Source organism: Anoplopoma fimbria, chromosome 9, assembly GCF_027596085.1.
Source record: "Anoplopoma fimbria isolate UVic2021 breed Golden Eagle Sablefish chromosome 9, Afim_UVic_2022, whole genome shotgun sequence".
Taxonomy (NCBI): Eukaryota; Metazoa; Chordata; class Actinopteri; order Perciformes; family Anoplopomatidae; genus Anoplopoma; species Anoplopoma fimbria.
Genome location: NC_072457.1, coordinates 21,195,866 through 21,223,647, shown reverse-complemented (window position 1 = coordinate 21,223,647; position 27,782 = coordinate 21,195,866). Strand labels below are relative to the sequence as shown.

Here is a 27,782-nt window from a genome sequence, read left to right as displayed (position 1 = left end):
AATATATCATAGAGCCATACTAAACGATTCAAATAACGCATTGTATGTATTGACACTATGGATGAATATACAAACACACCACCTAAGACATAGAATGTTTCAGAATATTATTGGAGTATTATAAGCCTGCTTTAGAAGATGCATAGCTGAAGTATAATAATATAACAATAAAATCACGACTGACAGTATAAAATGCTTAAAGAAATAATAAATAAATAGGAATAAGCTTCATGTAAAAGAAAAGAGTGTTTTCTGATGTGAAGTGTTGCCTTTAGAGAGCACACCTACAGGAGCACTCCACCTCCAGAGATAGTATGTGCTCCACCACCTGCCAGATCATATATTTGACAGCACGTTGACATAAACACACACACACACACACACACACACACACACACACACACACACACACACACACACACACACACACACACACACACACACACACACACATGGTTGACTCCAATGTGCTACCGCCTTCTATCCCGGTGTGTGTGATGGATGACGGGGTCAGTGCAAAGTGGACATTCACCTTCACATACGCTGTTGAGTGATGCACGCTCAGATGCCAGTCTGCACATGTATGAATGTGTGTGACTGTGTGCACACTTAAACATGTGCTCTCCAAAGATCAGACAAACGTGGCCGCGCAAAATTTCCAAATGGAAGTAAAGTCTTATTGTCCTGTCGACTGCGTGCACGAGGCCAACACGTCAGACATTACCTCTCATTACCTCGAAGACTGTTCAGCTGTCAGCACTCATGCGATGCTCCAGGTTAAGAGATCAGACTCATCGATGTTTGCTCCTATCTGTCAAGTCCTGTTAGAGTCCAGGTATGAACATGATGTAAGTCTTATGTGCAGAGGGAGAGGATCAGTGACGGCCTACTAACAGGAAGCCGAGTGCCTCTTCATGTGAGCAGATACAGGGTCAGGAGGGAGGTGGGAGAAATGTTGAAGATGGAGGAGGAGGAGGAGGAGGAGGAGGAGGAGGAGGAGGAGGAGGAGGAGGAGGAGGAGGAGGAAGGGAAAGATGATGGATACAAATGGAGGGGGGATTAGAAAGCAGGGAATCATTATGACAACATAGATTTCAATTACATTATACACTCTGCTCATTGATCCAGTTATTAATCAATTCCTGTAGTGATTCAGTGTTGGTTCATATAGAGTGTAGAGTGCGTATTCAGTAGAGCGTTCATCCCACCCTTATGGCTATGTCCTACAAATCTGCAGGCTAATATGAAGAATCAGTTTCCTTATCTTAAGTTAAGGGGGATATTTGGTCATCCCTGGTAATTCATCTAGAAACATCCATCCATCCATCCATTTCCTCCGCTTATCCGGGGCTGGGTAGCGGGGGCAGCAAGCTAAGGAGGGTCCTCCAGACGTCCTTCTCCCCAGCAACACTTTCCAGCTCCTCCTGGGGGACCCCGAGGCGTTCCCAGGCCAGACGAGATATATAATCTCTCCAGCGTGTTCTGGGTCTACCCCGGGGGCCTCTTACCAGTTGGACGTGCCTGGAAAACCTCTAAAGGGAGACGTCCAGGGGGCATCCTGATCAGATGCCCGAACCACCTCAGCTGGCCCCTTTCGACGCGAAGGAGCAGCGGCTCTACTCCGAGCTCCCTCCGGATGTCTGAGCTCCTCACCCTATCTCTAAGGCTGAGCCCAGCCACCCTACGAAGGAAGCTCATTTCGGCCGCTTGTATTCGCGATCTCATTCTTTCGGTCACTACCCAAAGCTCATGACCATAGGTGAGGGTTGGAACATAGATGGACTGGTAAATCGAGAGCTTTGCCTTATGGCTCAGCTCCTTCTTCACCAAAACGGTCCGGTACAACGCCCGCATCACTGCTGATGCTGCACCGAACCGCCTGTCCATCTCCCATTCCATTTTACCCTCACTTGTGAATAAGATCCCGAGATACTTGAACTCCCTCGCTTGGGGCAGTGACTCACTCCCAACCCAGAGGGTGCAATCCACCGTTTTCCGGAAGAGAGCCATGGCCTCAGACTTGGAGGTACTGACTCTCATCCCGACCGCTTCACACTTGGCTGTGAACCGCCCCAGTGCGTGCTGAAGGTCACGTTCTGAAGAAGCCAACAGAACCACATCATCTGCAAAAAGCAGGGATGTGATTCTGAGGTCCCCAAACCGGAAACTCTCCTCCCCCCGGCTGCGCCTAGAAATCCTGTCCATGAAAATCACAAACAGGATTGGTGACAATGGGCAGCCCTGGCGGAGGCCAACACTGGGAACAAGCTCGACTTTGTGCCGAGTATCCGAACACAGCTCTCACTTTGGTCATACAAGGACCGAATGGCTCGTAGTAACGAGCCAGGTACCCCATATTCCCGCAGTACCCCCCACAGGACTCCCCGAGGCAAACGGTCAAAGGCCTTCTCCAAGTCCACAAAACACATGTAGACTGGATGAGGAAACTCCCATGCCCCCTCCAACAGACCTGCAAGGGTAAAGAGCTGGTCCGCTGTTCCACGGCCAGGACGGAATCCGCATTGCTCCTCCTGAATCCGAGGTTCGACAATCGGACAGAGCCTCCTTTCCAGCACCCTGGAGTAAACCTTCCCGGGGAGGCTGAGCAGTGTGATGCCCCTATAATTGGAGCACACTCTCCGGTCCCCCTTTTTGAAAATGGGAACCACCACCCCGGTTTGCCACTCCACAGGCACTGTACCCGACTTCCATGCGACAGTGAAGAGACGTGTCAACCAAGACAGCCCAACACTGTTCAGAGCCTTTAGCATCTCCGGTCGAATCTCATCCACTCCTGGCGCTTTGCCGCTGAAGAGCTTTTTAACTACCTCAACGACCTCCGCCAGGCATATGGACGAGTCTTCCCCTGAGTCTTCAGACTCTTCCACAGAGGACGTGTTGGTCGGGTTCAGGAGTTCCTCAAAGTGTTCTTTCCACCGCTCGACAATATCCCCAGTCTGGGTCTGCAGTTCTCCCCCCCTGCTGAGCACAGCCTGAGAGAAGCCATGATTCCCCTTTCTGAATCGTCTCACGGTGTGCCAGAACTTCCTTGAGGCCATTGGAAAGTCCTTCTCCATGGCCTCGCCGAACTCCTCCCACACCCGGGCAACTGCCGCAGCTGCAGCCCTTCTGGCCAACCGGTACCTGCCTGCTGATTCAGGAGACCCCTGGGCCAGCCAAGCCCAAAAGGCCTCCTTCTTCAGCTTGACGGCCTCCTTCACCGCTGGTGTCCACCAGCGGGTTCTCGGATTGCCGCGACGACAGGCACCGATCGCCTTCCGGCCACAACTTCTAGCAGCAGCTTCCACAATGGAGGATTTGAACATGGCCCACTCGGATTCCATGTCTCCAGCCTCCCCCGGGATGCATGAGAAATTATTCCGGAGGTGGGAGTTGAAGACCTTGCGGACAGGATCCTCAGCCAGACGTTCCCAGTTCACCCTCACTACACGTTTGGGTTTACCGGGTCTGTCCGGCAGCCTCCCCCGCCACCTGATCCAACTCACCGCCAGGTGGTGATCAGTTGACAGCTCTGCTCCTCTCTTCACCCGAGTGTCCAAGACATACGGCCGCAGGTCTGATGACACAACTACAAAGTCGATTATAGACCTTTGGCCTAGGGTGTTCTGGTACCAAGTACACTTATGAACCTCCCTATGCTCAAACATGGTGTTTGTTATGGACAGTCCATGACTAGCACAGAAGTCCAACAACAAAGCACCACTCGGGTTCACCCCAATGCCTATCCCTGCGGGTGGTGGGTCCACAGGGTGGCGGCACGATGTGGCTTTTTCGAGCTGGGCCCGGCCGGGCCCCATGTGCCAAGGCCCGGCCACCAGACGCTCGCCGGCGAGCTCCCCTCCCAGGTCTGGCTCCAGGAGGGTGCCCCGGTTTCCCTTTTCCGGGCGAGGTGCCACAACCTTGCATCGTCCGATTCATTGAGGTTTTGTGAATCGCTCTTGGTCTGACCCCTCCCCCGAGACCACTTTGCCTTTGGAGGCCCTACCAGGAGCTATTGCCCCCGACAACACAGCTCTCAGGATCACTGGGGCACACAATCTAGAAACATTAAAAATGTTATTTTCATTTTTGTCCTTTGAAACGCAGTTGTCACTAAGACATTTTCTTATTAGACATCTAAATAGATATTTGAGTAAATCCAATTATTCGCTTTCTTTTGCCGAATTCGGATGAGAAGATTTCTACTACTGTCATGTCTGTGCGTTAAGTATGGAGCTGGAGGCAGGAGGCAATTAGCTTAGCTAGCTTAGCGGACTGATAGCCGAGGGGGGACCAGCACCAGCACCTCTCAAGCAAATTTATTAACACATGTACCGTTTCTTCAATCTGTACACAAATGGAAATGTAAAAATCTAACTTTGTGGTGATTCGGGGAGTTATTTGCTAGAAGAAAGTTTGGGCAAACAACAACCAGGGACTTCCTAGAGTCGTCACAGTGAGGTTGCCAGGTTTCGTACAGAGATCTTTACTAAAAGCTGTGCTCTACAACTGTATCTGGCAACCTGCGCTATAGCTCGAGTCGCTTCTAAGAAGTGCTCTCTGCATGGAAAAACCTTTGTCAAGAAATAGTTTGAGGATGAAACTCCCCCTAAACCCCCAAATTGTATATATCTCTATGTGTATGGCTTAAACAAAAGATGTGAATGTAATATGTGGATTAGTGAGTGTTAGAGTTGATGTTGGCCTTTTTCTTTTTTTACTTTGGACATAGCTAGGCTTGTAGTTTACCCCTGCTCATAGTCTTTATGCTAAGCTAAGCTAATGGTCTCCTGGCTCCAGCTCTATAGTGAATACACAAACATGAGAGGGGTATCGATCTTCTCATCCAACTCAGAGAAAGAAATGTTAATATTCATATTTTTATTTCATGAACAAAATAAATGAAACTATATACTTTTCCCCTTTGCTTCCAGATTAAATATGTTTTTGTTCACTTTCTGTTCGGTGCTCATCACCATGATAAATAATCTGCCACTTGTCACTGCACTTTCTTTTCCCTCACTGAGGTTCATTCTTGTAAGAAAGTCTTAGTGAATACTAGTGAGCAGCTGTCTGAGACAAGCACAAAACAGTGTTATGCAAGCAGTGGCAAAATACATACCCCCTTGATCTCACAGAGACACGCACACAAAAGCAGTCCATTGGTGCAGATCAAACAAATCTCTCTGGACGTGTCCTCCCCCCTCAGCAGTCCCCCCAGGGATGTGGAACTGAAGGGGAGACATTTTTGGGCGGAAGCGCTCGTCACATGACCACACACACTTCCTCCCCGAGGACTGTCGAGTCCCAGCAGGCGGTTGTGTTTTATTTTTTCTTCCCCACAACAAGGAAGGGATAGCCTTGCATAAGCAATCCTTAATGAAGATTATCCTCAGGGGGGCGTTCAGTCAAAATAATGCAACATGACATTTGTTGCACGTACATGAGACCTGAGCTGTTTTTGGCATCGACTCCCCATCCCAAAAAAGAATGTGCCCTCTCCTTTTGTACTCACTCTTAAATGTTCAGACACCTATGGGCGAACTCACTGAAGCACAAACATTAACACTGACGCCTCGATACAGTAACCTGTGTGTGTGCGTGTGTGCGTGTGTGTGTGTGTGTGTGTGTGTGTCTCTCCTCCCTCCAGGTGATATGGAGGAGTTTGAGGCCCTGTGGCTGACGGGTATCTGCCACAACGAGAAGAACGAGGTGATGAGCAGCCAGCTGGACGTGGACAACATGGCGGGGGTCTTCTACATGCTCGGCGCCGCCATGATCCTGTCGCTGCTCACCTTCATCTGCGAACATTGGTTCTACTGGCAGCTGCGCTTCTGCTTCATGGGCGTGTGCTCGGGGCAGCCCGGGGCCACCTTCTCCATTAGCAGGGTGAGTGTGCTCGTGTTTTATTTTAGGTCTGACCTTTGTCCCCCCCGACAGAAAGATCACAAGAGGGGTTGTTTTCAAACCACTGGCTTTCGGCTGAGGTGTATTGAGTCAGTCAGCGGGATGCGATGACTCAGCTGACTTAACCTGTGATTTTTTTTTAGCCGAGGCTTGAACAACAAACACAAGTCAACATCCTCCTGTGCTGGACGGTAAAAAGATATCTTCGCTTGTTGCTTCTACAGAAATAAGACATTTTCAATTTTTAGACTGCAAGTCAAAGGGAGCACAACATTACAGTAATGTAACATCAGTAGCACTTAACTTTTATTAAAATAACCAGGGATTTTTTTAAATGAAACATTTTTTTCATCTGAATAATTACATTAAAGATTTATGATGGATATTTTTATATTTAGAATAACAGCTTTGTCCTGAAAAAACGAAATTTATTTTATCAGAATTCTGGAGGTGTTTAGTATGAGCGCTCTTTACAGAAAAGTAACACAACTAACCAGGAAATCTGTACGTTTTGTGGGGCAACTCACTGCTGCTACAGGCTTACAGCATGCTCATGATAAATATGTTGAAGTGGAACGTTTATTCAAAGTTGTCATTCTGCTCAAAATGAACAAGTTCATAAGATGTGTCTTCTGACCAAGTCTCAAGCGAAAGTGTTAAGATTTGTTTGGAACGACCAAACTCGAAGGCGGGATGGAAAGGCTGCCCGGATAGGGAGGGTAAAATGCGATAAGCGCACATTTTCAATCTCATCAAAGACATCTACTGGGCCAAATCCTCTGGTTGCATAGAAGTCTATGAGAAAATTACACTATTTCTCACTTGAGTTATTACCTCAGTAAACATTGTAAACATAAGTTTATGGTCTCAATCTCTAATTTGAAGTCTTCTTCAATACATCATGATGTCCATTTAGAGTAAAATAGACCATAAAGCTGAGTATGCTTTAGGGCGAGCTTATTGTGATTGAAAGGTCGCTACTGCTACCAGAGATGTTTGCAGCGTCTCTACGTCACTACTCCACATTCCAAATATGGTAACTTCAGTTCACTGGTTGCAAAATGCCAATGTGGTGACGGCCGTAATCCAAGCTGGCGACGGCTAAATCGCCGAACTCAAGGCTTCAAAACTGCCGTCCACGAGCCAATGGGTGACTTCACTAGGACTGCGTCCACTTCTTATATACAGTCTGTGGTCCAGCTATGTCACGAACCTTTCTGAATTCATGGAGGTCAAGAGTGAACACTTTAGAATCATTTACTAAAGCATCACAACCAATAAATAACAAAGGCAACTGTTTAGTGAGCTCTTCACAGCCTCTACTCTTATAAAGGACAGTGGAAAAGGAATGTGTCACCTTGATTGCCAACAACACACAAGCAGAGGTTACAACCAGCGTTATAAAGACCAAGGCTACTGATGTGCTGAATGACAGCCAGACCAACCAGAACCAGCATGCGTCCATTACTGAAGCTTCAGGACTGACAGGGTTAACAAAGCCTGCAGTCTTTGAGTACAGTCCACCGTTTATGGGTTATCAAGCGCGCTTACGACTCCTCTCAGATGCTTCACTTAATAAGGTGTCTCAGAGTTATTGAAGCAGGCTGTTTGGGTACCATATAAATAATCACTTGAGGTGTAATAATTTGCATAATGTTGCCTTTAAAGGAGAGGGGGGTTGTTGTTTCATGCAAATTGTCTCAGTCATTATTTGCCTGAGAAAAGGAAACCGGTGTTTATGTGTTCGGTGTTTCTAATTGTCGGTTTACACCTACTCAGACTAACCTGAAAGCCCTTCACGAATAGATCTGGCCTTGAGCACTTCAGGAACACGCCGTTTCCTTTTCTTTGCTTTTTTTTATTGTTGAATTGGCAGGAATCTCCTTCTGTCTTTGTAGCTTTCTTTTAATGCAAAACATAAGCACTGTCTTGTGCATGGTAGCTTTACGATCCACCCTAAGCTCTCACATGCTTGAGGCTGATTTAACTTCTTGCACTACAACATCCATTTTGAGTGCATACACCGTTTCAAGAGGTGCTTCTGCGGCCTAATATCTTTTATACATTTACGCGCCTGATTTAACACTCGAGTTGCGGTGCAAGGAAGAAAAAATATTAAAGATAGTGCGGCATTGAATAAAACAGTTTTCTAATAGAGCATATAGAAAAAGTGTAAGGACGGACAAGTGATGGGAGCACAAAGGGCTAATAAAATACAGAGGAAGAAAAAGAGATCAGTTAGCCAGAGTCATGATAAAGAATAAAATGGGTAGCAGGACAAAGGCAGAGTAGAAAAGAATAGACAGTGGTGTGCAAGGAACCTCTGTTCTATTACCTTTTCACGGCAGCTGTAGTAGCTGAAAATGTAGAGAGATAAAGACAGACAATCCCGTTGGATTGGCTGCCGCTCACCGGAGCACCCGGAAACGGAGATAAAACAGACACAAAGAGAGAACGGGGGCATAAAAGAAGAGCAGACGATTCGGATTCATGAATGTGGCCCGGCGACGGGGAAAGTGACTAAGAGACAGACAGAAACTGTTTCTGACAAGTTGACGCCTTTGAGGAAAGTTGGCCCGCGTGCTGGCTGGTGGGTAGTGTGTCCTCGACCTTTCGGATTTGGCTGTCGCCTCAATCATAGATCCTCTCGGCCCCCATTTAAACACGCTTGTTTGATTTCACTCGCAAAAGGCTTTCCCCTCTCTCGAAAATCCTGCTCCGACCGACAAACCCAAACAAACGCGCACACTGATGGATTATGACATTTAAAAAAAAGACAATTGATAATGCATGTGTCTCTTGATATCCTAAGAAAGTCGGATTTACTTCATGCAAAGTGATTCATTTCCTTGACAATGTTTTTTTTTGTGAAAGGAAAATGAGTAAAAAAGCCAGTGGCACCAGTGTCAGCTGGATTTAAATGACATTGATTAAACCTATTGATCGGTGGTCAAAACAGTGAGCTTACCCACCCTTTGTGTTATCAATCAGGACTCTGATCTGCTCCCTCAGTTCTCTTCAGTCTGAGGTGGAGTGCTGAGCAGCAGCTGTGAACGTCTGCGCTGTTCCCCAGAGAAAAGTCACTTATGAACTCAGCCCCTATTACTGTTTAATAGTGTGTAAACAAGAGGGTGGTCAGAGAGAACATGGCAATGCATTAACCTCTCTCCGCCCCTGTTTGCCTTTCTCTCTCTCTCTCTCTCTCTCTCTCTCTCTCTGTCTGTCTTTCTGTTTACGTGTCTGCCGTTTGACTCCCTCTCGCTAACATTAAACCCCCCTTTGGTTCACGACTCCTTACTACCGCCACACATTTTACTGGTCTTTTCTTCTCCCTGGGGCTTCGTACCTTACCACTCTGACTCTTATCCTTTCTTCTTCCCATGGCCTATCTCACCCTCTCTTCCTCTCTCCACCTCCCTGTTTTCTTCTAATCTTCACACTCCAGGGTATCTACAGCTGCATCCACGGGGTACAAATTGAGGAAAACAAGTCCACCATAGACTCGCCCTCGGCCACCATGAAGAAGAACATGAACAACACCCACTCCAACATCCTGCGCTTGCTCCGCACTGCCAAGGACATGACCGCCGTCCCGGGCATTAACGGCTCGCCGCATGCCGCCCTGGAGTACAGCCACAGCGGCGGCCGTGATTCGGCCATCTACGATATCCAGGAGCACCGGCGCAGCTTGGTGGGCCATCCCGTCGACTGCAAGACAGCACCGCCTTACCTGCCAGAGGACAACATGTTCAGTGACTACATCAGCGAGGTGGAGAGGACTTTTGGCAACTTGCCCCTGAAGGACAGCAACCTGTACCAGGACCATTACCTGCACCACCACCCGGCCTCGGCTTTGGGTATGTCCGGCCCCCCGCCTAACAGGCCGCGTAGCTTAGGCAGCACTAGCTCGTTGGAGGGGGGCATGTTCGATTGCGACAGTTTAGGGGGAGGGGTAGCGCCCATCTTCACCACCCAGCCCCGCCCCTCCATGACTCACAGGAATACCAATAAGTTTGACCTGATCGCTGGCCACACCCCTGCGGATTCCAGCCAGAGTGGGTTCAAGGGAAACAATGTGTACGGCAGGTTTTCTTTCAAAGGAGGTGCATCCAGCACGGGGCTCATCGGGGGTCCCGACAGGTACTTTGGTGGGCGCGGGGGAGGCTCAGGGGGGGATGATGGGAACATTCGCTCGGATGTCTCGGATATCTCCACGCACACCGTCACCTATGGCAACCTGGAGGGCAACAACAAGCGGCGTAAGCAGTACAGGGACAGCCTGAAAAAGAGGCCAGCTTCGGCCAAGTGCAGACGGGAGCAGGACGAGATAGAGCTGAGCGGCCTCAGGAGGAGAGCCCACCACCACACCGTCCACCACCACTTCCCCCACGGCGCCCTGGCACACCGCACGGTCTCACCTCCCCTGGAGCGGAAGAGGGGAGGCGGAGCGGGTAATTCTTCACCTTACTTGTTCCGCAAAGACAAAGAGAACCTGAGGGATTTCTATGCGGACCAGTTCCGCTCCAAGGAGGGCAAGGCCAAGTGGGAGCAAGAGGGTGGAAGTGGAGGAAGCGGCGTGGGCGGTGGTAGTGGTGGTGGTATCTGTAAAAGCTTAGTACCTGTGGAAGACTTCCTCAAAGGTAAAGGCAAGAAGCCGGAGTGTAAAGGTGGGCTCGGCTCAGTGTCGGCAGGGCAGCAGGCCCACACCTGCTGGGAGAAGGGGGTTTCTGGGCTGGGAGGTGGGGGCATAGCAGGGGGCGACTGGGAGTGTCGCAACAGTCACAATGTGTGTCACCACGGCGGAGGCGTAGGAGGAGGCGGCGCTTGCCCAGCCAGCGGGGTTGGCGGTAGCAGCAGCCGCCCCAGCTCCGCTAGCTGCAAGCGCTGTGACAAGATCCCGCCGAGCAACCTTTACAACATCAGCGAGGATAACAACATGGTGTTCGGCGGAGTGAAGAGTAGCGTAGGACCCAGCCAGGCACAAACTCAGGCACAGGTGCAGCGCAGGAAGCTAGGGCCGGGCGGGAAGGTGTTACGGAGGCAGCACTCGTATGACACATTTGTGGACCTGCAGAGGGAGGGGGCAGGCCGCATGGGAGGGGTGGGTGGCGGCGGGGGTCAGTTTCCCCAGCCACGGAGTGTGAGCTTGAAAGACAAAGACCGCTTCATGGAGGGCCCCAGCCCTTATGCTCACATGTTTGAGAGGTACGCAGGGGAAAGGGAGTCGCCCATGTTTGGAGGAATAGGCGGAGATAGGGCAAAGGGAGGCTCCTCCTTCAGTTTGTTCCGCGGAGGCGAAGGTGGGTTGCATCAGCGGTCCTTTGGGGAGCGAGACCTGAGGGATAGAGATAGAGCTATGATGGGAGGTGGGGGCTGTGGTGGTGGTGGTAGCAGCAGAGGGGCCGGGACTTACTCCTTGTCTAAATCTCTCTACCCAGATAAGGTGAACCAGAACCCCTTCATCCCAACCTTCGGCGACGACCAGTGTCTTTTACACGGCGCCAAACCGTACTACGTCAAAAAGCCACAGACGCAGCAGCAGCAGCAGCAACTTCTCAACAACAGCCGAGGAGGAGGGGACTTCCGCGGCTCCATGGGAACGACTTCCTATTTGCCCGCGTCCGCCACAGCTGGGGTGATGTCCAATGTGGCCCCCAGGTTCCCCAAAGAGCTGTGTCTGGGCGGGGTGGGTGGGCCCATGGGAAACCACCACGGGGCCGGCAAGCTTGGCAGGGACACGTTAGGTCTGGGGCCGGGACAGAGACCCTTCAACGGTGCCAGCAATGGACACGTTTATGAAAAGCTCTCCAGCATTGAGTCAGACGTCTGAGGGTGAAGACGGAGGAAGAGAGAGAGAGAGGGAAGAAGAAGGGGGCGAAGAAAAATAGGGGAGAGAAACATACGGATGGTGATGACCTCTCGATGCGTCAAGAACGAGGAGACACGATGCTGTGTGTGCGCGTGTGTGTGTCGTTCTCTACAAATTTGGACGATGCACAGAGGCCACTGCAGGCTAAGCTGTGAAGTCTGGCGGGAGACAAGTTCTTAATGAGAAGAGAGGATTCTGGTGCTGCTCCGACGCTCAGAGAAAGATAGGGAGGGAGGGAGGGAAGGAAGGAAGGAGGAGGGGGGAGTGAAATCAAATCTCCAGTCTCTGCTCTCTTCACACGCTCATCGTCTTTCCCTCCCTCCTGCAGTTCTTTAACACCAAAACAAACATTTTGTTTAACAACGGAAATACAATCATGAATGAGAAATCAACGCTTCTGTTGAAGTAACAGGGTAAACTAATAATAACTGTATTGATAATGTTAATAATATTATTGAATATTATTCCAGTGTTTAACGATGATCGGTTTTGGATTGTTTTTTTCCTTTCTATTTTATTGATTTAAATAGTTCATGTTACATATTTGTATGATGTTAATTCTTTCTTAGCTTACCAATATTACAGGAGACCAGCCGTCAGATGTTTTTTCGGGGTTCCTGTACTTTGGAATCTTCTTTGCTATTTAATTCTTCATGTTTGATTTTTTTTATTACTTTTCTTACTCTTGAGTGCTGTGAAGTGTATGTGAAAGGCATGACTTGCTGAGTACATTCTATGTACTTATAAATTTGCAAAGAAGGTCTCTTTTTTTTTTTCAGCTGCGGAAGCAACATCATCATACTGATTTGCCGTTTCCTCTCCGTTTTTTTCTGCTCGGCAGTACCAAATGGGTCTCACATTTTGAGCTGGATGTGCCTTAAAGGATTGATACTGATTTTCTACACACCAGATCTGCTCCGTTGGTAGACAGATCCACCTGCAAACAATTAGTATAATTGATCCGAGTGTGAAAACACACTTGAAGAAGTCTGATGAAGGGAAGAGTTTCATGAGCATAACAGACTTTTAGGCATTTAACAGATGTTGTAATACAAAGCTGCCGTAGAGGAAGCTTACATTCCTACGTAGATCCCCAACAATGACAGTAACCAATAGCAGGTTTTCAAGGGTTATAACCGCAGTGCCATGATAAACACACATTCCTGTTTCCCCAAAAGTCAGCTCAGCAGAGCCATGCTGCTGCATACTAAGATATACGAGTGAGAAATAAAATATAGGAGCTGCTGCTTCTACTTTTAACTCCACAGTTAATCCTAACCACAAGTCCTTGAAATCATTTACGAGGAAGCTTAACAAGCCTCACCCCTTTTACCTCCTTAAACTCCACTGTTCATAACAGACGACCCGGGAACAGACTACCCATTAAACATGTAAATCACATTTAATGTCCGCTCGTTGCCCTCATTGCGTTTCACTGGGTCCGACTCAATTGGCCGTGACAGTTTTGCTGTTCAGGACGAGGACACATAATAGACTCACAGATTGAGGCCTACGTTGCTAGGATGAGCAGCAATGATGTGAATTATTTCATGAGTACGGCTATAAGCCCAGCCCGCTGCTTTACATGGTCACATTTGAACGACGCAGGGAGGAGAACATAGTGTTGAACATGTTCACTCTGCTGGTTTAAAGGACCACAGCGAGCTCAAGTACAAAGTCCCAAATGGTCTCTTCATTTAGATACAGTAACATCTTTATAGCTTGTCATTTCATTGTTTTTTCTTTAAACGATGTGTCTAGTTTATAAAGGGGTAAACTGTACAGTTTGTGCTCACTTTACACCTACTGAATATTGTTCCCCAGTGATTTAAAGGAGCAGTTTGACATTTTGGGGAAAATCTTTGCTTCCTTGTTAAACATTAAATGGGATTGAAACCACTCTCACATCTCAGCGGTAAATATGAAGCTACATAGTTAGCTTAGCTTAGCATGAAGACTGAAAGCGGGTAAAACGGCTAGCCTGGCTCTTTCCAAAACACCAACAAAATCCATCTAGCAGCATCTCTAAAGCTCACATGAACACATTATATATTGTTTGTTCAGTCCTCAGTCTTTGTGTTTAAATGACATGTAGGAGGGTAATGTACTGGACTTTATTGTAGATACCATGATGTTAAGCCAAGAAATAATCCACATAATTTGTCATTTCTTTTTAAAGATTAAAAAAACAAGATATAACGTGTTAGTCAGAGAGCTGTAGAGCGCTGGTAGGCAGGTTTTCTTATCTTTGGACAGAGACAGGCTAGCTATTCCCCCCTGTTTTAAGTCTTTGTGCTAAGCTAAGCTAACTGGCCTCTTGTCCATTTAAGATCTGAGAGTGGTATAAATCTTCTCACCGGTCTTAACAAGGAAACAAAATGTGGCGTATTCCGTCCACTCGAAACAAGAGAACTTTGATTATATAAGCGGGCCCCTTTCATCATTTCTTCCACCAACGGAACATAAAGAATCATTTCACTATCAACTGCTACCTTGATTTCTACCCTCCCCCCCCCACTGGACCATAATATGTTTCACATCCTGAGATCTTGATGAAGGAAATAATTTGCCCTCAAGTCCTCCCAAGGTCCTGTGTGGATTGTGTCAGCTGCAGACGTTTGAGGAGAAAAAGAAGGAAGAGGAAGGCAGGAGAAATTCAACGGCGTCCTGGAAGCAGGTGGTACATTTAGTGAAAAACATCGGCCATTGTTTCTCCATCAGACACACGGGTCATCTCTGCTCTAACACCGCACCGAGACAAACACAACAGCTGTGTTTAGTTTCATTTACAGCCCCATTAAATATAACATTAGTTACAATATCTATTCTCCATTTCAAGTTATTTATTGTCACCTGACTTTTAGTCCAAACCAAAATTTGAATACCTAAGCACAATCTGACTGGATGGGTTGAATATATATATTAGTTTGTTTTACATCCCAGTCCAAACTTTGGAGGACTTTCCTCCTCTTGGTTGACAAGTCAGTATGTATGATACTAGGGGGTCTCTAGTGTTTGTAAGGACCTGCATGTATACACTTTTCTTTCTTTCTCTTTTTTAATATTAACGTTTAGCCCAGAAAAAAATGGGCCTCTTTTTGGACGATATTTGGAATTTTTATCAATTTCATTGGTACTGATGATCCATGTAGTACTGTGGGTGTGTGTGTGTGTGTGTGTGTGTGTGTGTGTGTGCGTGTGCTTGTTTGTGCAGGAGAAAACACCAATCTTAACCGTCAAAATTTTGGTTATACTTTCATGAATAAGGCTAAATTGATTGAAAATTTCACTAGGATAGAAAACATTTTTTTAATATTATTATTAATCTTCTACAAAAGTTTTCTTGATAGTTTGTGTTGATGCTTTTAAACAAGGTTGAGGTCTTGATTAATACATTCATCATCACTGAAAAAGCCTTTTTCTTTCATTCCAATTACTTTTGCCGTTGTTTCACTTTTGAATATCACATTTCCTTATTTCTGTTATTGTACGTGCCTGAATACATACGCTTGATTACCTCTGTGTGTGCTCATATGGGAGAGAGACAGAGTGCGTGTGAGAGATAACTGTTTTGTTGTACATGTATTATAAAACTGTATGTAAATACTTTACCTCACGCTCATGGACTTTTGATAAAAAGAAAAAAACTGTACAAAAACAGCAGAGAATAGATCTATTTGGGATAAATCTTTGATTCGTAGGTTCCCCTTTGCGAAATTGCTTTTGTAAAGACTTCAGGCCAGGATATGTGCAATGGTTTATAATTACACAGATAGTGTGCACATTCAATGAGTCATGGTTAGTTCTTGTTCTTTGATTTGGTCAAAGACCAGCTAAGAAGCTTGTTTCTCAAAGCACCACCATGAATTGGTACACAGAAAGCACAATAGATTATCTGTTGCTTTTTTTTTTTACACAGGAAGTCTCTTTTTGCTCCTCTTTGACTAATCTTCTGTTTCAGTGTTATTTTTATTTATTTTTTTGCCACAGAAGACTCGAACAACTCCTCCCCTGAGCTGTACAGATTGTGAAAAATGTACATAAGACAAAAAATCTAGTTCGCCCTCGCATTTTTTTGTATGGAGAGAAACTACTTGTGTGAAGAGAGTATTTCGAAATTTGATTGAATATTTAGTAATATTGAAAATGAGATTAAACACAGTCAATGTGAAAATAAGTGCTGAGAAATATTATTCTTCTGTCTCTTTGGAATAAAAGTGTTGAGTATTAATAAAAAATAAGAAATCTCAAGCCTGCTGGTCTTGTTCTTTTTTTTTTTTCATTGTTTGTCGTGTCCTCAGGTTGTCAGCAAGCAACAGGGCGTCTTTCATGCGCGTGCGTGTTCACGTAGTAACAGACCGTGTTATTATGTCTCGTGCTGTAGGGCGATCTGACTGAGATAATGGCTGTAGCTGAGTGTCTTCTGCTTGTTCATCGCATCTGCTCTCATAAACAAGAGTCTCGTCGTGCTAGATTGATTACCTCGTGATGGATAAGTGTACTTGCAGACCAAAGAGAAAATAAATAAAGAGGCTTGAGAATAGAAAGGTGGCGCGAGAGGCAAAGGAAGAGGATAGAATGAGAGAAAAGAGCGAGATACTGAAGGAAGGAAGAAGTGATGCAAACTGAACGAGCAGCAGAGATGAAAGCCCCCCCCCAAAAAAAACCTGACTCCCCCTCACTCCTCAGACTCTCTCTCTTTACTCAGAAAGCCTTGTCCAGCAACAGGAGTTATTTAAAGAAACCTGCAGATTTGAAAATGTATACCGATGCCTCGCGGGTACAGATTTGGTGGGAGAATTTTAACATCTGCAGTCCCGGATGCCGACATGGAGTGAGGCGGTGGAAATAATCCTTTAATCACTTTTCATCTCCTGCCCCCCCCCCCCCCCAAAAAAAAAAGATCTTTACTATTTCCTCTCTATTTTTGCTCACTTGTTTCGCTCCATGCACCAACCCAACACACTCAGGATGCATTGCAACACATGTAACTACTTCTTGACAATTAACTGTTACCTAGCAACTGGCTCCTTTTTTTTTTTTTTTTTTTTTTTTTTTTTTTTTTTTTTTTTTACAGAGGGGCGGAGGGGGAGTTGAGAAGGGGGCGTAGACAGAGAGAGAGAGAGAGAGGGAGAGAGAGAGAGATTTATACAGTATTCCCACAGCATCTTAACTGGATCGGATGCAACAATGCATTGACAATACAATACCAAAATGGAAAGTACAGCCTGAGCCCAACGCCCACACATAGCAGCGTAGAGAGAGGAGAGGAGAGGGGAGGAGAGGGGAGGAGGAGGGGTGGTTGATGTACGGATGTACAGTTTGGAGAGGAAAAAAAGAAAAGGGGGAAGAAACCCATGCAGAGGGGGGACACAAGCGGGGAGCTGACAAGTGAGGAGTGTGCAGATGCAGGTTAAAAAGTAAGAAGCATGCTGCAGTGTGTGTGTGTGTGTGTGTGTGTGTGTGTGTGTGTGTGTGTGCGTGTGCGTGTGTGTGTGTGTGCGTGCGTGTGTGCGGATGACAAGTGGAACTGTAGAGGAAGACGACATGAGACTGGTTGCTGTAGAAACACTACAAAAAAGTTTTAATGAAGGCTTAAAGTTTGATGCCAGTGCCCACATCACACACACACACACACACACACACACACACACACACACACACACACACACACACACAGGAGATCACCATACGCAAACAAACAGTATAATTATGTTAGCAGATAATAGTCCCCCCCCCCCCTCCCTTCTGGGCCGCTCCTGACTTAAGCTAAGCAAAAATAAAAAAGGATCAGGCCTCCATGAATCCGTTGTAAAGTCTGGTCTGGTTCCGGCAGCAGGAGAACACTGACACCCCATGGCGACAACACGCCATCCTCCGGTTACCGTGTGTGGTTAAGGACACGGTGCACGTTTCATTCATGGCTGAAGTTTAAGTAACAGAGCACAGCGGTGAGAGACGCTGCTGGGGAAATCAAATGCACATTGAGTCCCGTCAGTCTGTAGGATATAAGAGTAAGACGCATTAGTTGTTTTTTGTAGTCGTTGTTTTATTCAAGAGATGTTTTTATATCGTTTTTTTGTTTAATTTAGTAGTGCATTTCCATTAAATTTGGGTTCTTGACAAGAATGAGATTTTTCTTTTTTTTTAAAAGATGAAGGCAGTCGAGGCTCAGTGGTTTTGACTTAGTTTGTAGTGCGGTTCAAGCTTTAAAATCACCGGATCCTACATTTCCCACAATACAACTCAATACAGTCGTACATTAGATGCTCTCTGACTGGTACATAGCCACGTCAACAACATTTAAAGTCATTTAAATTATGGTTAAGTTTAACCAAATCTCTTACAAGCCTGTTGACATCATTTTGTATTTTATTATTATTTATTTTTTTGTATTTTTCACAGGCTGGCTTGTAGACCGAACTTCCCCAAAGAAAAGATCAGGAGGAATGACCCTTTAAGGGGAGTCAGCCTTTAGCTTTTTGACATCTCCTGTCATATTTCTTCTTTGCTTTAATTGCTGTTTGCAAAGAGACCGTACTTTTTTACTGAAGAATTAAAACATATTAAATAAATTATAACAAATACAGGAAACATACAGTAGCAGTCAAAAGTTTGGACACACCTTCTCATTCAACTACTTTGAAGAATCTAAAATATAAAACATATTCTGGTTTGTTGAGCATTTGTTTGTTTACCACATAATTCCATATGTGTTCCTTCATAGTTTGGATGTCTTCAATATTAATCTACAATGTAGAACAAAATTAAAATTAAAATAAAGAAAAACATTGAATGAGAAGGTGTGTCCAAACTTTTGACTGGTACTGTGTATTATATAACCATGAAAATGTGAAATAATACAATAAGCCTACTTTTTTCCTTTATTTAACGTGACCATTTTATTCAGTCACTGTCCATTAAAAAATACATGACTGACAATAATTCTGTTTATGTGCATATTAATGCAATTAAACACTGTTTGTGTTTGTGTATTTTCCCTGACTGTAAACTTAATGATGAAAACCTTTATTGACACTGGGGATGTGTGTTGACTAATATGAGCCATGCGTGGAGCTCACAGGTGATTCCTTACATGACGTCATACGTGTAGGAGCTCTCTCTACGTCACCTCCCTCTCCTCCTCCGTCACTGCGTCTCTCCCTCCCTCTCTGGACCAGCGTCACTCCCCCGTTCCTCAGGACTCTCACCCGTCTCCTCCTCACCACCCGGCTCCTCCTCGGGCCGTACCGGGCCAGGCTCGCCTCCTCGGCTCTCAGGCTCTGAGGTGCCAGAGCCCGGCCGCCTACCGCCTCCTCCTCCCCCATCTCCCGGTAGCCGTGGTGACGGAGGAACGGTTCCAGGGTTGCTAGGCGATGGGAGAGCTCGGTGATGCGCTTGCGCAGCAGGGAGACTTCTCTGAACAGGTCGTTGACGGACTCGGACAGAGGGCGCACCCTGCAGGATGAACATATAATATAATGTATAATAATAATATAATATAATATAATATAATATAATATAATATAATATAATATAATATAATATAATATAATATAATATAATATAATATAATATAATATAATATAATATAATATAATATAATATAATATAATATAATATAATATAATATAATATAATATAATATAATATATAATATAATATAATATAATATAATATAATATAATATAATATAATATAATAATAATATAATATAATCAATATAATATAATATAATATAATAATAATATAATATAATATAATGTAATATAATATAATATAATGTAATATAATGTCAATAATATAATATAATAATATAATATAATAATATTATAATTATATCATATAATAATAATGTCATATAATGTCATATAATATAATATAATATAATATAATATAATATTATATGATATAATATAATGTCAAGTCATATAATATAATATAATATGTCATATAATATAATATAATGTCATATAATATCATATAATATAATGTAATATAATATAATATAATGTCATATAAGTCATATATGTCATATATGTAATATAATATAATATCATATATATATCATATCATATCATATAAAATAATATATTATAAGATATAATAATGCATATAAGATAATATAGTAAAATATAGTATAATGCTGATTATCTTTACAACTGCGAAATTGGGGCTGCTTGTGATAACACAGCTGAGTACACAGATAGCAGTCTGTGGTTTGTTTAGCTAACGGCTAACAGGAGTACCTGTAAACACACTGCTGAGTACCTCACAGTTGCTGCTGTGCGGTTCACTTTTACTATTTTGGACGGTGTGTTTTACACGCACTGCTGAGTACATCACCGCCACTCAGTCGCTGTTATGCAGGCACACAGCTTGGTGAGTTTCACTTTTGTTTTTGGCGATATTGCATGATGTGAATATGACAACCTCCAGCCGATTGCCTGCATACATCAACATTAGTTTTTGAGTTGGATAGAAGTGTGTTTTATGACGCCTTACAGTCCATAGGTGTCTAGACGGTGGGTTAGCCTATTGTGGGTTGTGTTCTTTCATTCACACAGTACAGCAGTGGTCTTTGCAGACACACCTGACAGAGATCTTGAAAGGTGCTGAGTGCACCTTTCAAGTTGTAGATAGTAAACTCTTGATCATATGTATGATAAGGAGGTGACAGATGTGTTAAGTTACCGGGAGTAGTCAGGCAGCAGTGCGCTGGGCTCCGAGTGCAGCAAAGTCTTGATCTCACGGAAGATGCGTTTTCCCCAGGCATCTAAAACTCTGGTCACACTGCGCACTGCGGCCACATTCACACTGTCCGCTAAAACCAAAACATCACACCATCAGACTTTGATTCAAAGATGAACAGCCTGAATGAATCATGAATATTACAGGCAGATGTGTCATGATCACTTTAGGATCCAAACATTTATTTCATCTCTGCAGAGTTTTCTTAAACTGCTGCTTTTCATTCAGTTCACCAATAAATCCTCTCAATAATTCACAACTTCAAACATTTGGTCACAAAGTGATTTACAGGCCTCCAATCTGCAAAAATTCAACAGATCAAAGGGAGGCTCGTGATTTACCTCCCTCTCTGTAGTTCCAGTACCCATAATCCAGTTCATTCTCCTCGCTGGCTGAACGGGCTACAGTTGCCACGGCAACCACCATCAGTAGCATCAACAGAGAAGGAGGGGCCATGGCGAGCAGACTCTTTCCCGTTTTAAGAAAAAAATAGAAAAGAGGAAGAAAGGGAAAAACAAAACGTATGTGCGATCTGTTGAAAATGAAAAGAAACATTTCTTGACTTTTGTTTCCTTTCAAACAGAATAAATAAAAGAGGGTTTCATGAGCACCAGCCAGAAAAGAGTCAGCAGCATGCAGATGTGGACACACATCTGTACCCAGTGGTGGAAAGTAACGTAAATTACTACATTTACTTAAGTACAGTGCTGTGGTACATTTTTGATGTTTTTCACTTTTCCATTTTCTGCTAATTTATACTTTTTACTTTTGTAGATTAGGATTTTACAAATAAAATGTGTTTAGGTTTATGAAATATGATGCACTTTTATAGCTTTATACAGATTTTCTCCACACTTACAAGCTACAACATTACAATACTGTTTACAGTATACAGTTTACATATATATAATACAAATACAATAATATAATATATGCATAACTTAATGCCTTGCAAGGGGCAATTCTTCACAATGAATACTTTCACTTTGGATACTGTAACTTATGCATATTTTATATCATTAAACATTTAAGAAGGGGATAAACACTTGTTCAACCAAATGCACTGGTAGAGAGGTGCCGTTAATTATTTGAACTTAAATCCATAAAAAAACAAACCCTGTCATCACAAATAATCTTTTTTAAAAATCCTTAAAAAATCACTTACTTCAACTGTAAGCCTTTTTCTCCGATGATAGTCCTCCCTGTGTGTCTGTTATGTGAAGAGAATGACCACAGTCAAATCTGACCAAAAAAAAACTATTATTTTGACTCTAATCCCATGACTCCAGGTGTGTGAGGAAAAACAAGAGAGGCGACCCAGAAAAGAAAAGTAAAATAAAAAAAGAAAGAACAGAATTGGATCCATATGACAGAGTCTGTGAATCACGCTGGCCAATAATAAGCCGCTGACTCACTGTTGAGGAATTTTTAAATGTTATCAGGGAATATGAATTTGGAGGCCGATCAAAAGGCATAGTGAAAATTAGCCCGACTATAATCCGATACAGCTTGTTTGACATCTGGACAAACATCAAGAACACTAAAAACAATTAACAAGAGTAGTTTCAGTTTGAATAACTGCATGTCTTAACTTTGCAGAATATGAGTTCACTGGTAGAAGCGTCACAGGGTGGAATAGAAGAGCCAATGAGCCAATACTCACGACTTAGAAATGATGATAACTCTCAGCAGGAAGTCACTCTCCGATCTTATTGAATACCAGATGCTCCTCTCCACTGCTCCGGTCTTTTCTCCTTATTTCTTCCCCCCTCTCTCTCTCTCTCTCTCTCTTATTTTTTCCGATGCTCTCTCAAACCCTTGCCTCGCAGCTGTAATATAATTAGGAGGAAAGTGTGGCAGAACCAGTGCTGAGTTTAAAATCTCCTTATTTGAGGAGAGCTGTCGTATCTTTACACCCCCAACACACGCCCAACTCCTACGTACCATGACACCCAGCTGCTGCCAGATGTGTGACACTTCCCTTTCTTTCAGATAAATCTCATAATTTAGTCACCTCTTCTGTGTGGAGCAGACAGGTATATGTGTCCTGTGGCTGTAATCTCAGTCTGCTGCTGGATCCAGTTTCTCCTCAAAACTTGAGTTATAGACCTTTTTTATCTTTCTCTGCTTCTCACCGACTCCCCTTTAACCCTCACAAACTCAGTTTACAGCCTCAACACAACATGTTTGAAATAAACTGCCTGGTTAAAGAATGCAGAAAGATAATAATTCAAATTTAAAGGACAAGTGATAAAGAGCAGCAGAGAATATTTACTCTTTACTTTCTGTATTAAAGAACTGCACTACATTTATCTGATATAGCTGTAGTAATTCTGATTAAGATTCATATACAAACATATGATCTGTGTCTAACATATGATGCATTTTTTATAGATTGATCTACTTCACAGTGTATCAAGTAGTCGGCTCCACTTCAAATACTCCTGCAAATACTCCTGCAACAAATACTGCTGAAATCAGAAACAATTATGGGATATACAGTTTACACTCTGACTTACTTGCTTTAAAACTTTATAAAAAAAACTTCATGTATAGGTCCTGGATTCAAAATGTTAGTTAAAGTACAGAAGTATTGACAACAAAGTGTATTCACAGAATCAGATGTAAAAGTAATAGATAATCTGTCAGTGCTGTATTATTATGTTGTTGGATCATTTCTAGTGATGCATTGCAAGTAAGCTGAACTTAAATGTAGAGCTTCAATCGATTGGTTGACCGACGGAAACTATTTTGATAAATGTTTGGTCATTTTTGAAACAAAAAGATCTTATATGTTCTTCTATGATGTGCTTTTTTCAACCTGAGCAGCTAATGGATTTATGTTTTTATAAAGTAAAGGATTTGTACACTTTACTCCCCTGGATTGAGGGGAGATAAGGAGCGCAGGAGACGGGATATGAAATGGAATGAGTTATCCTTCATTGACTGGCATCCAGATGTTATTCCAGCTCTCTGCGTCTGTTTTCATGCTGTGGCTGAGGTGAGGTCAGAGTTGGCCACTAATACAGCCAAGAGAGAAAATGGTGAAAGAGTGAAGTTTGGAGAGTGGAGAGTGGAGAGAGAGAGGAGAGTGGAGTGGAGGTGGAGAGGAGAGAGGAGAGAGGAGAGAGGAGAGAGGAGAGATGAGGTGTGAAGAAGCGGGAACAAAAAACAGATAAACAAACAAGAGTTAAAATGATAATAATAGCCGCTGCACCTGAACATCTGCACGCTGAGTTACTGCTGTGAAGAAGTCACAACCATCAGTCACAGCTGGTTCACATTACCAACAGGCAGTTTGTCACCTTTCAGCCGGATTCCAGCCTCACACACACACACACACACACACACACACACACACACACACACACACACACACACACACACACACACACACACACACACACACACACACACACACACACACACACACACACACACCGTACTTTGTCTCTCGCTGCTCAAGTCTGTTGCTTTCTCCAACACTGTCCCACTGTGGAGGAAGGCCAACATTGCACTTCACTGCTCAACAAGAGGCTGACGTCACAGAAATAATATAACCAGGAAAATTCCTTCTTGACACAATACGAAGCAATTTAGGGGCCAACGTTTGTACAATTTTATTACTATGTGGCTGTCTCCTCATAGCGTGCCATGCGTTCAGGCTTTTATGTTAAATGTCAGTTGTAAATGTAATGTAATGTAAAGTGCTCCCAAACGAGTCCGTCTCCAAACAAACAGAATATTTGAGGAAGTGGTTTTGCCAGAAACAGGAAGCCCGGCGCTGCATTTTATGAACCAAGATAAACTCGCACACTGAATAGATACGACCCCAACGAGGAAGACTTATAACTTCCCAAAGCAAAAACCCCAGAGATCACAACATGGAGGCTCACCAAGTTTTGCTTCATTCCTTCATGTGGACCTGGATATTTGTCTTTTTCTTATTTTCTTTGTGCTCAGGAATGGACCCACCAAGTAAGCCATTCAAACTTTATTTTTTGACAATGTACTGATGGAGTAAAGGTTGAAACTTGGTGAAAACAACATTGCGGATCACTAATGTAACTCTTTGATTGTTTGCAGTCAGAGAAGTTTAGATATGTGATTCTTTAGCATCATATCAACTACAACTAATGATTATTTCATTACCAATCTTGTTTTTTTTTAGGAATCATATATTCTATCTAATCTATAAATGTCAAAACAGAAAGTGTTCAAATTGCCACAAATATTGTTTATAACGATGTGAAAGGGAGAAAAACAGCAAATTCATAAGAAGCTCTAACCAGAGAATGTTTGATGTTTTTGCTTAACAATTAATCAACTTTAATCTATTAATCGACTAATCATTTCAGCTCTAATAAGAACCTCTATATCCCCTCACAGCACTCACCCTGGAAACCAGAGTCTTTGTGGCATTCGCAGGCGAAGAGCTCAACTTTAACTGTACGGTGCTGAAGCCAGCAAACCTAAGCATCGACTACCTGACGTGTTTCAATCCTCTCAACAAACAGATCTTTAGCTGTGACATCAGGGAGACTGGCATCAGCCCTCAATCATTCAAATTTACATTGGAGCTGAAAAACATGACCAGTTCAGGAGAGTACAGTTGTCAATATAAAACCTCCAAAGTGTACTGGTATCTTCGAGTGACAAGTGAGTATGAAAAGGAGAGAATCTTAATGTAAATTTGAAGTGGACAGTTGTTTGAGTTTTGCTGGCAATGATTGATTGAACGATATGCAAGAACGCAGAATGTGGAGTGATTTTTGGGGAAAACCCAACAAAGAAAAAAGTGACGTTGTGGTGGGACAGGAAGTTCAGTTTTATCCGATGTATTTATTTAAAAGTGTCTTAAACTTGTATTCCTTCTAATAGCCATTAGGGGGCCCTTTGGTTGCAAAAAAAAAAGTTTGATTGAATTACTATTCCTCCCTTGATTTTTTACATCAGTAAATTTTGTAAACATGAGTTTATGGTGTCAGTTGCTAGTTTCAAGTCTTCTTCAATACAGCATGAAGTTAATTTAGTAAATGATGGTCCATTTAGAGTAAAAAAGACCATAAAGCAGGGTATGTTTAGGGTGGAGCACCTTGAGATTGAAAGGTCACTCCGACAGCGTTGACCGATCTGGGAGTTGTCGGTGTGTTCGCCTTACATCTTTAACCCTTTCACAGTAAGTTTTCAGTTCTTGAAAATTAAAGATGTTTTATTCAGCATTAGTTTGGACGTTGCTCTACCCTCTCTTGTGTCCCTTCTGGTTGCAAATAAACAAAAGGGCTCAACCAAAACGCAGAACTCAAGGTTTCAAAACGTCAGTCCACAAACCAATGGTTGAAGTCACAGTGACAACTTCCCCTTCTTATATGCTGTCTGTCTTTAGCGACACGTCTTTACACGTTTGCTAACAAGCTAGCGAGTCACTGTAAAGCCCACAGAGGCAAGGCTGCCTGCAGTGGTCTTTATGTTTGAGTGAACAGGAGTTGTGAGTAGCCAAACCAACTGATGGTTTCATTTGATGGATATTTAGAGCCCACAAAGAAAAACTAAACAAATAAATTGACATAATTTCTTGAAAGAACTAAATATTTTCTTTATTAAACATTTCATGTTAAACATATGGCCATTCAGTTTGATCTTGAGACCCCTTGGAGGGTCCTTAACCCCAGGTCGTGTCAAAAACACTAGTGGACTTATACTGATGCTGACGGTGAATTCAGTTAATAGCAAAATACTCAAAAAGTTAGTTGATCTTAGATATTTCTATCATGTATTTCTCACTCAACAGATAAGCATCCAGTTTTTCCAAGTGACAGCAAAATGGACTCCGGAATGTTCTATAAAAAAGAAATCATCATAGTCGGCTTCTTCACCGGTGTGCTGCTGGTTTTCAGCGTGGTTGGCTCAGTGTATGTCTTCAGAGGACATTGGGTAAGATGTGTCCTGCTCAGGACCTCAAACGTTAAGAAACAGAATGTTGCAATGTCAGAAAATTTCTTTGTCATGACAGATGAGTTTCTCAAGCGTTTCTCTCAAGAGTCTTTTTAATGTTCAAATGATAATTCTTTAATAACTAGACGGACTGGAAAACTTGGCTGGAGTCCTGTTAGATCACAAGAAGGTCTCCATGTCTTTTAATCTAGTTTGTTTGTTATTAACCAGTTTTTGTTATTCATTTTTCATTTGATGATTTAAATTGTCATTGTTTAGAAAGAAATCAACACTGAACATGGCGACATCGGCCAAAAACAAAATCAGAACAGAGAAGAAAATAATGAAGGAGAGGTGGAGGAAGACAACGTGGATGTAATAACAGCTCCGTCTACGTCTTTCTATGCTGTAAGCACCACCCTGCTCATCAGTGTAGAGACAGACACATATTTCACTTGAATTAAAGCTGTAACACGTCATTATTTTTTCATTTTTATATTTCTTGGAAACTGATTTGAGAAATTCTCTCAGAGTCTAGAGACTCGGCCCAGGTCCATTTATGATGTGCTGGACCACTCAGCTGCCAACAGGGAGCCAGGCCCAAGCAAAGCTAACCCCAAGAAAAAGGAACCAAAAGAAACGGTCAGTGTTGACTTCAGGTGCTTTGTCATGTTTCTCTGTTTTCAGCGGAAAGTAATTCAACATGCAGTTGGTGATCTGTCTTCTACTTCCTCCACAGGTGGTACAGTCCACACAAGACCAGCAGGAAGGCGTATTTGAGTGTGTCTATGAGAATTTTTGAATCAGAGATAAACTTTTTCCAACAGATTGTAATATTTTTATATCAGTTGCTGAAATGATCTCAGTTTGCTTTGCTGTGGCATCGTCACCTGTTACCAGAATGTATTTAGATGCTTTGAAAATGACAAAAACACAATGTAAAAATACTTTACATTTACATATAAATTAGTCAAGTAAAATACAAAAGTATTAACAGCAAATGATATGCAAAGAATAAAACCAAAAGTACCCATTAGGTACATAAGGTAAAAATCTGCATTATATTATTTTGATATTTTACTAATACAGATGCATTAACATTGCAATGTTTAGTTGCAGTGGAGCTAAGCTAATAATAACTATTTTATTTAGAGTTGAATCATTACCGTAAAATGTACTGTATAACAATGCTGCATTGTTTGATTGTTAGACAGGGTTGTCAATGCATTACAGGTACAAAATGTGAATCTGTAAAGTAACTATTAACGAGCTGTCAAATAAATGAGCTGGAATACAATGTACAATAAAATGAATAAATGTT

The 27,782-nt window shown here is 43.2% G+C and overlaps 3 protein-coding genes across 3 annotated transcripts in view; 2 read left to right on the top strand and 1 right to left on the bottom strand.

Annotated features, from left to right (window-relative positions):
- grin2bb (glutamate receptor, ionotropic, N-methyl D-aspartate 2B, genome duplicate b) overlaps positions 1-11,935 on the top strand; it is an 85,854-nt gene extending 73,919 nt beyond the window's left edge. Inside the window, exons 14-15 of the mRNA XM_054603863.1 lie at positions 5,651-5,889; positions 9,353-11,935. Of these exons, the coding sequence (XP_054459838.1) occupies positions 5,651-5,889; positions 9,353-11,737 (2,624 nt within the window). The 3' untranslated portion in view covers positions 11,738-11,935. The remainder of the gene's footprint in view (positions 1-5,650; positions 5,890-9,352) is intronic.
- A 7,118-nt stretch (positions 11,936-19,053) lies between these two features.
- On the bottom strand, positions 19,054-20,983 carry si:ch211-243a20.3 (uncharacterized protein LOC100151507 homolog; the record flags this gene model as incomplete). Its single annotated transcript, XM_054604305.1, has 3 exons — positions 20,869-20,983; positions 20,471-20,600; positions 19,054-19,234 (listed from the first exon to the last, which is right to left on the bottom strand). Coding segments are annotated over exons 1-3 (426 nt in total), but the record flags the coding sequence as incomplete, so codon positions are not given.
- A 3,285-nt stretch (positions 20,984-24,268) lies between these two features.
- Positions 24,269-27,752, top strand: si:ch211-243a20.4 (uncharacterized). Its single transcript, XM_054604347.1, has 6 exons — positions 24,269-24,505; positions 24,917-25,186; positions 26,319-26,461; positions 26,741-26,869; positions 26,993-27,103; positions 27,201-27,752. Exons 1-6 carry the CDS (start codon positions 24,412-24,414, stop codon positions 27,261-27,263), a joined length of 810 nt encoding a protein of 269 aa, XP_054460322.1. The 5' UTR covers positions 24,269-24,411; the 3' UTR covers positions 27,264-27,752.
- The last annotated feature ends 30 nt before the right edge of the window (positions 27,753-27,782 follow it).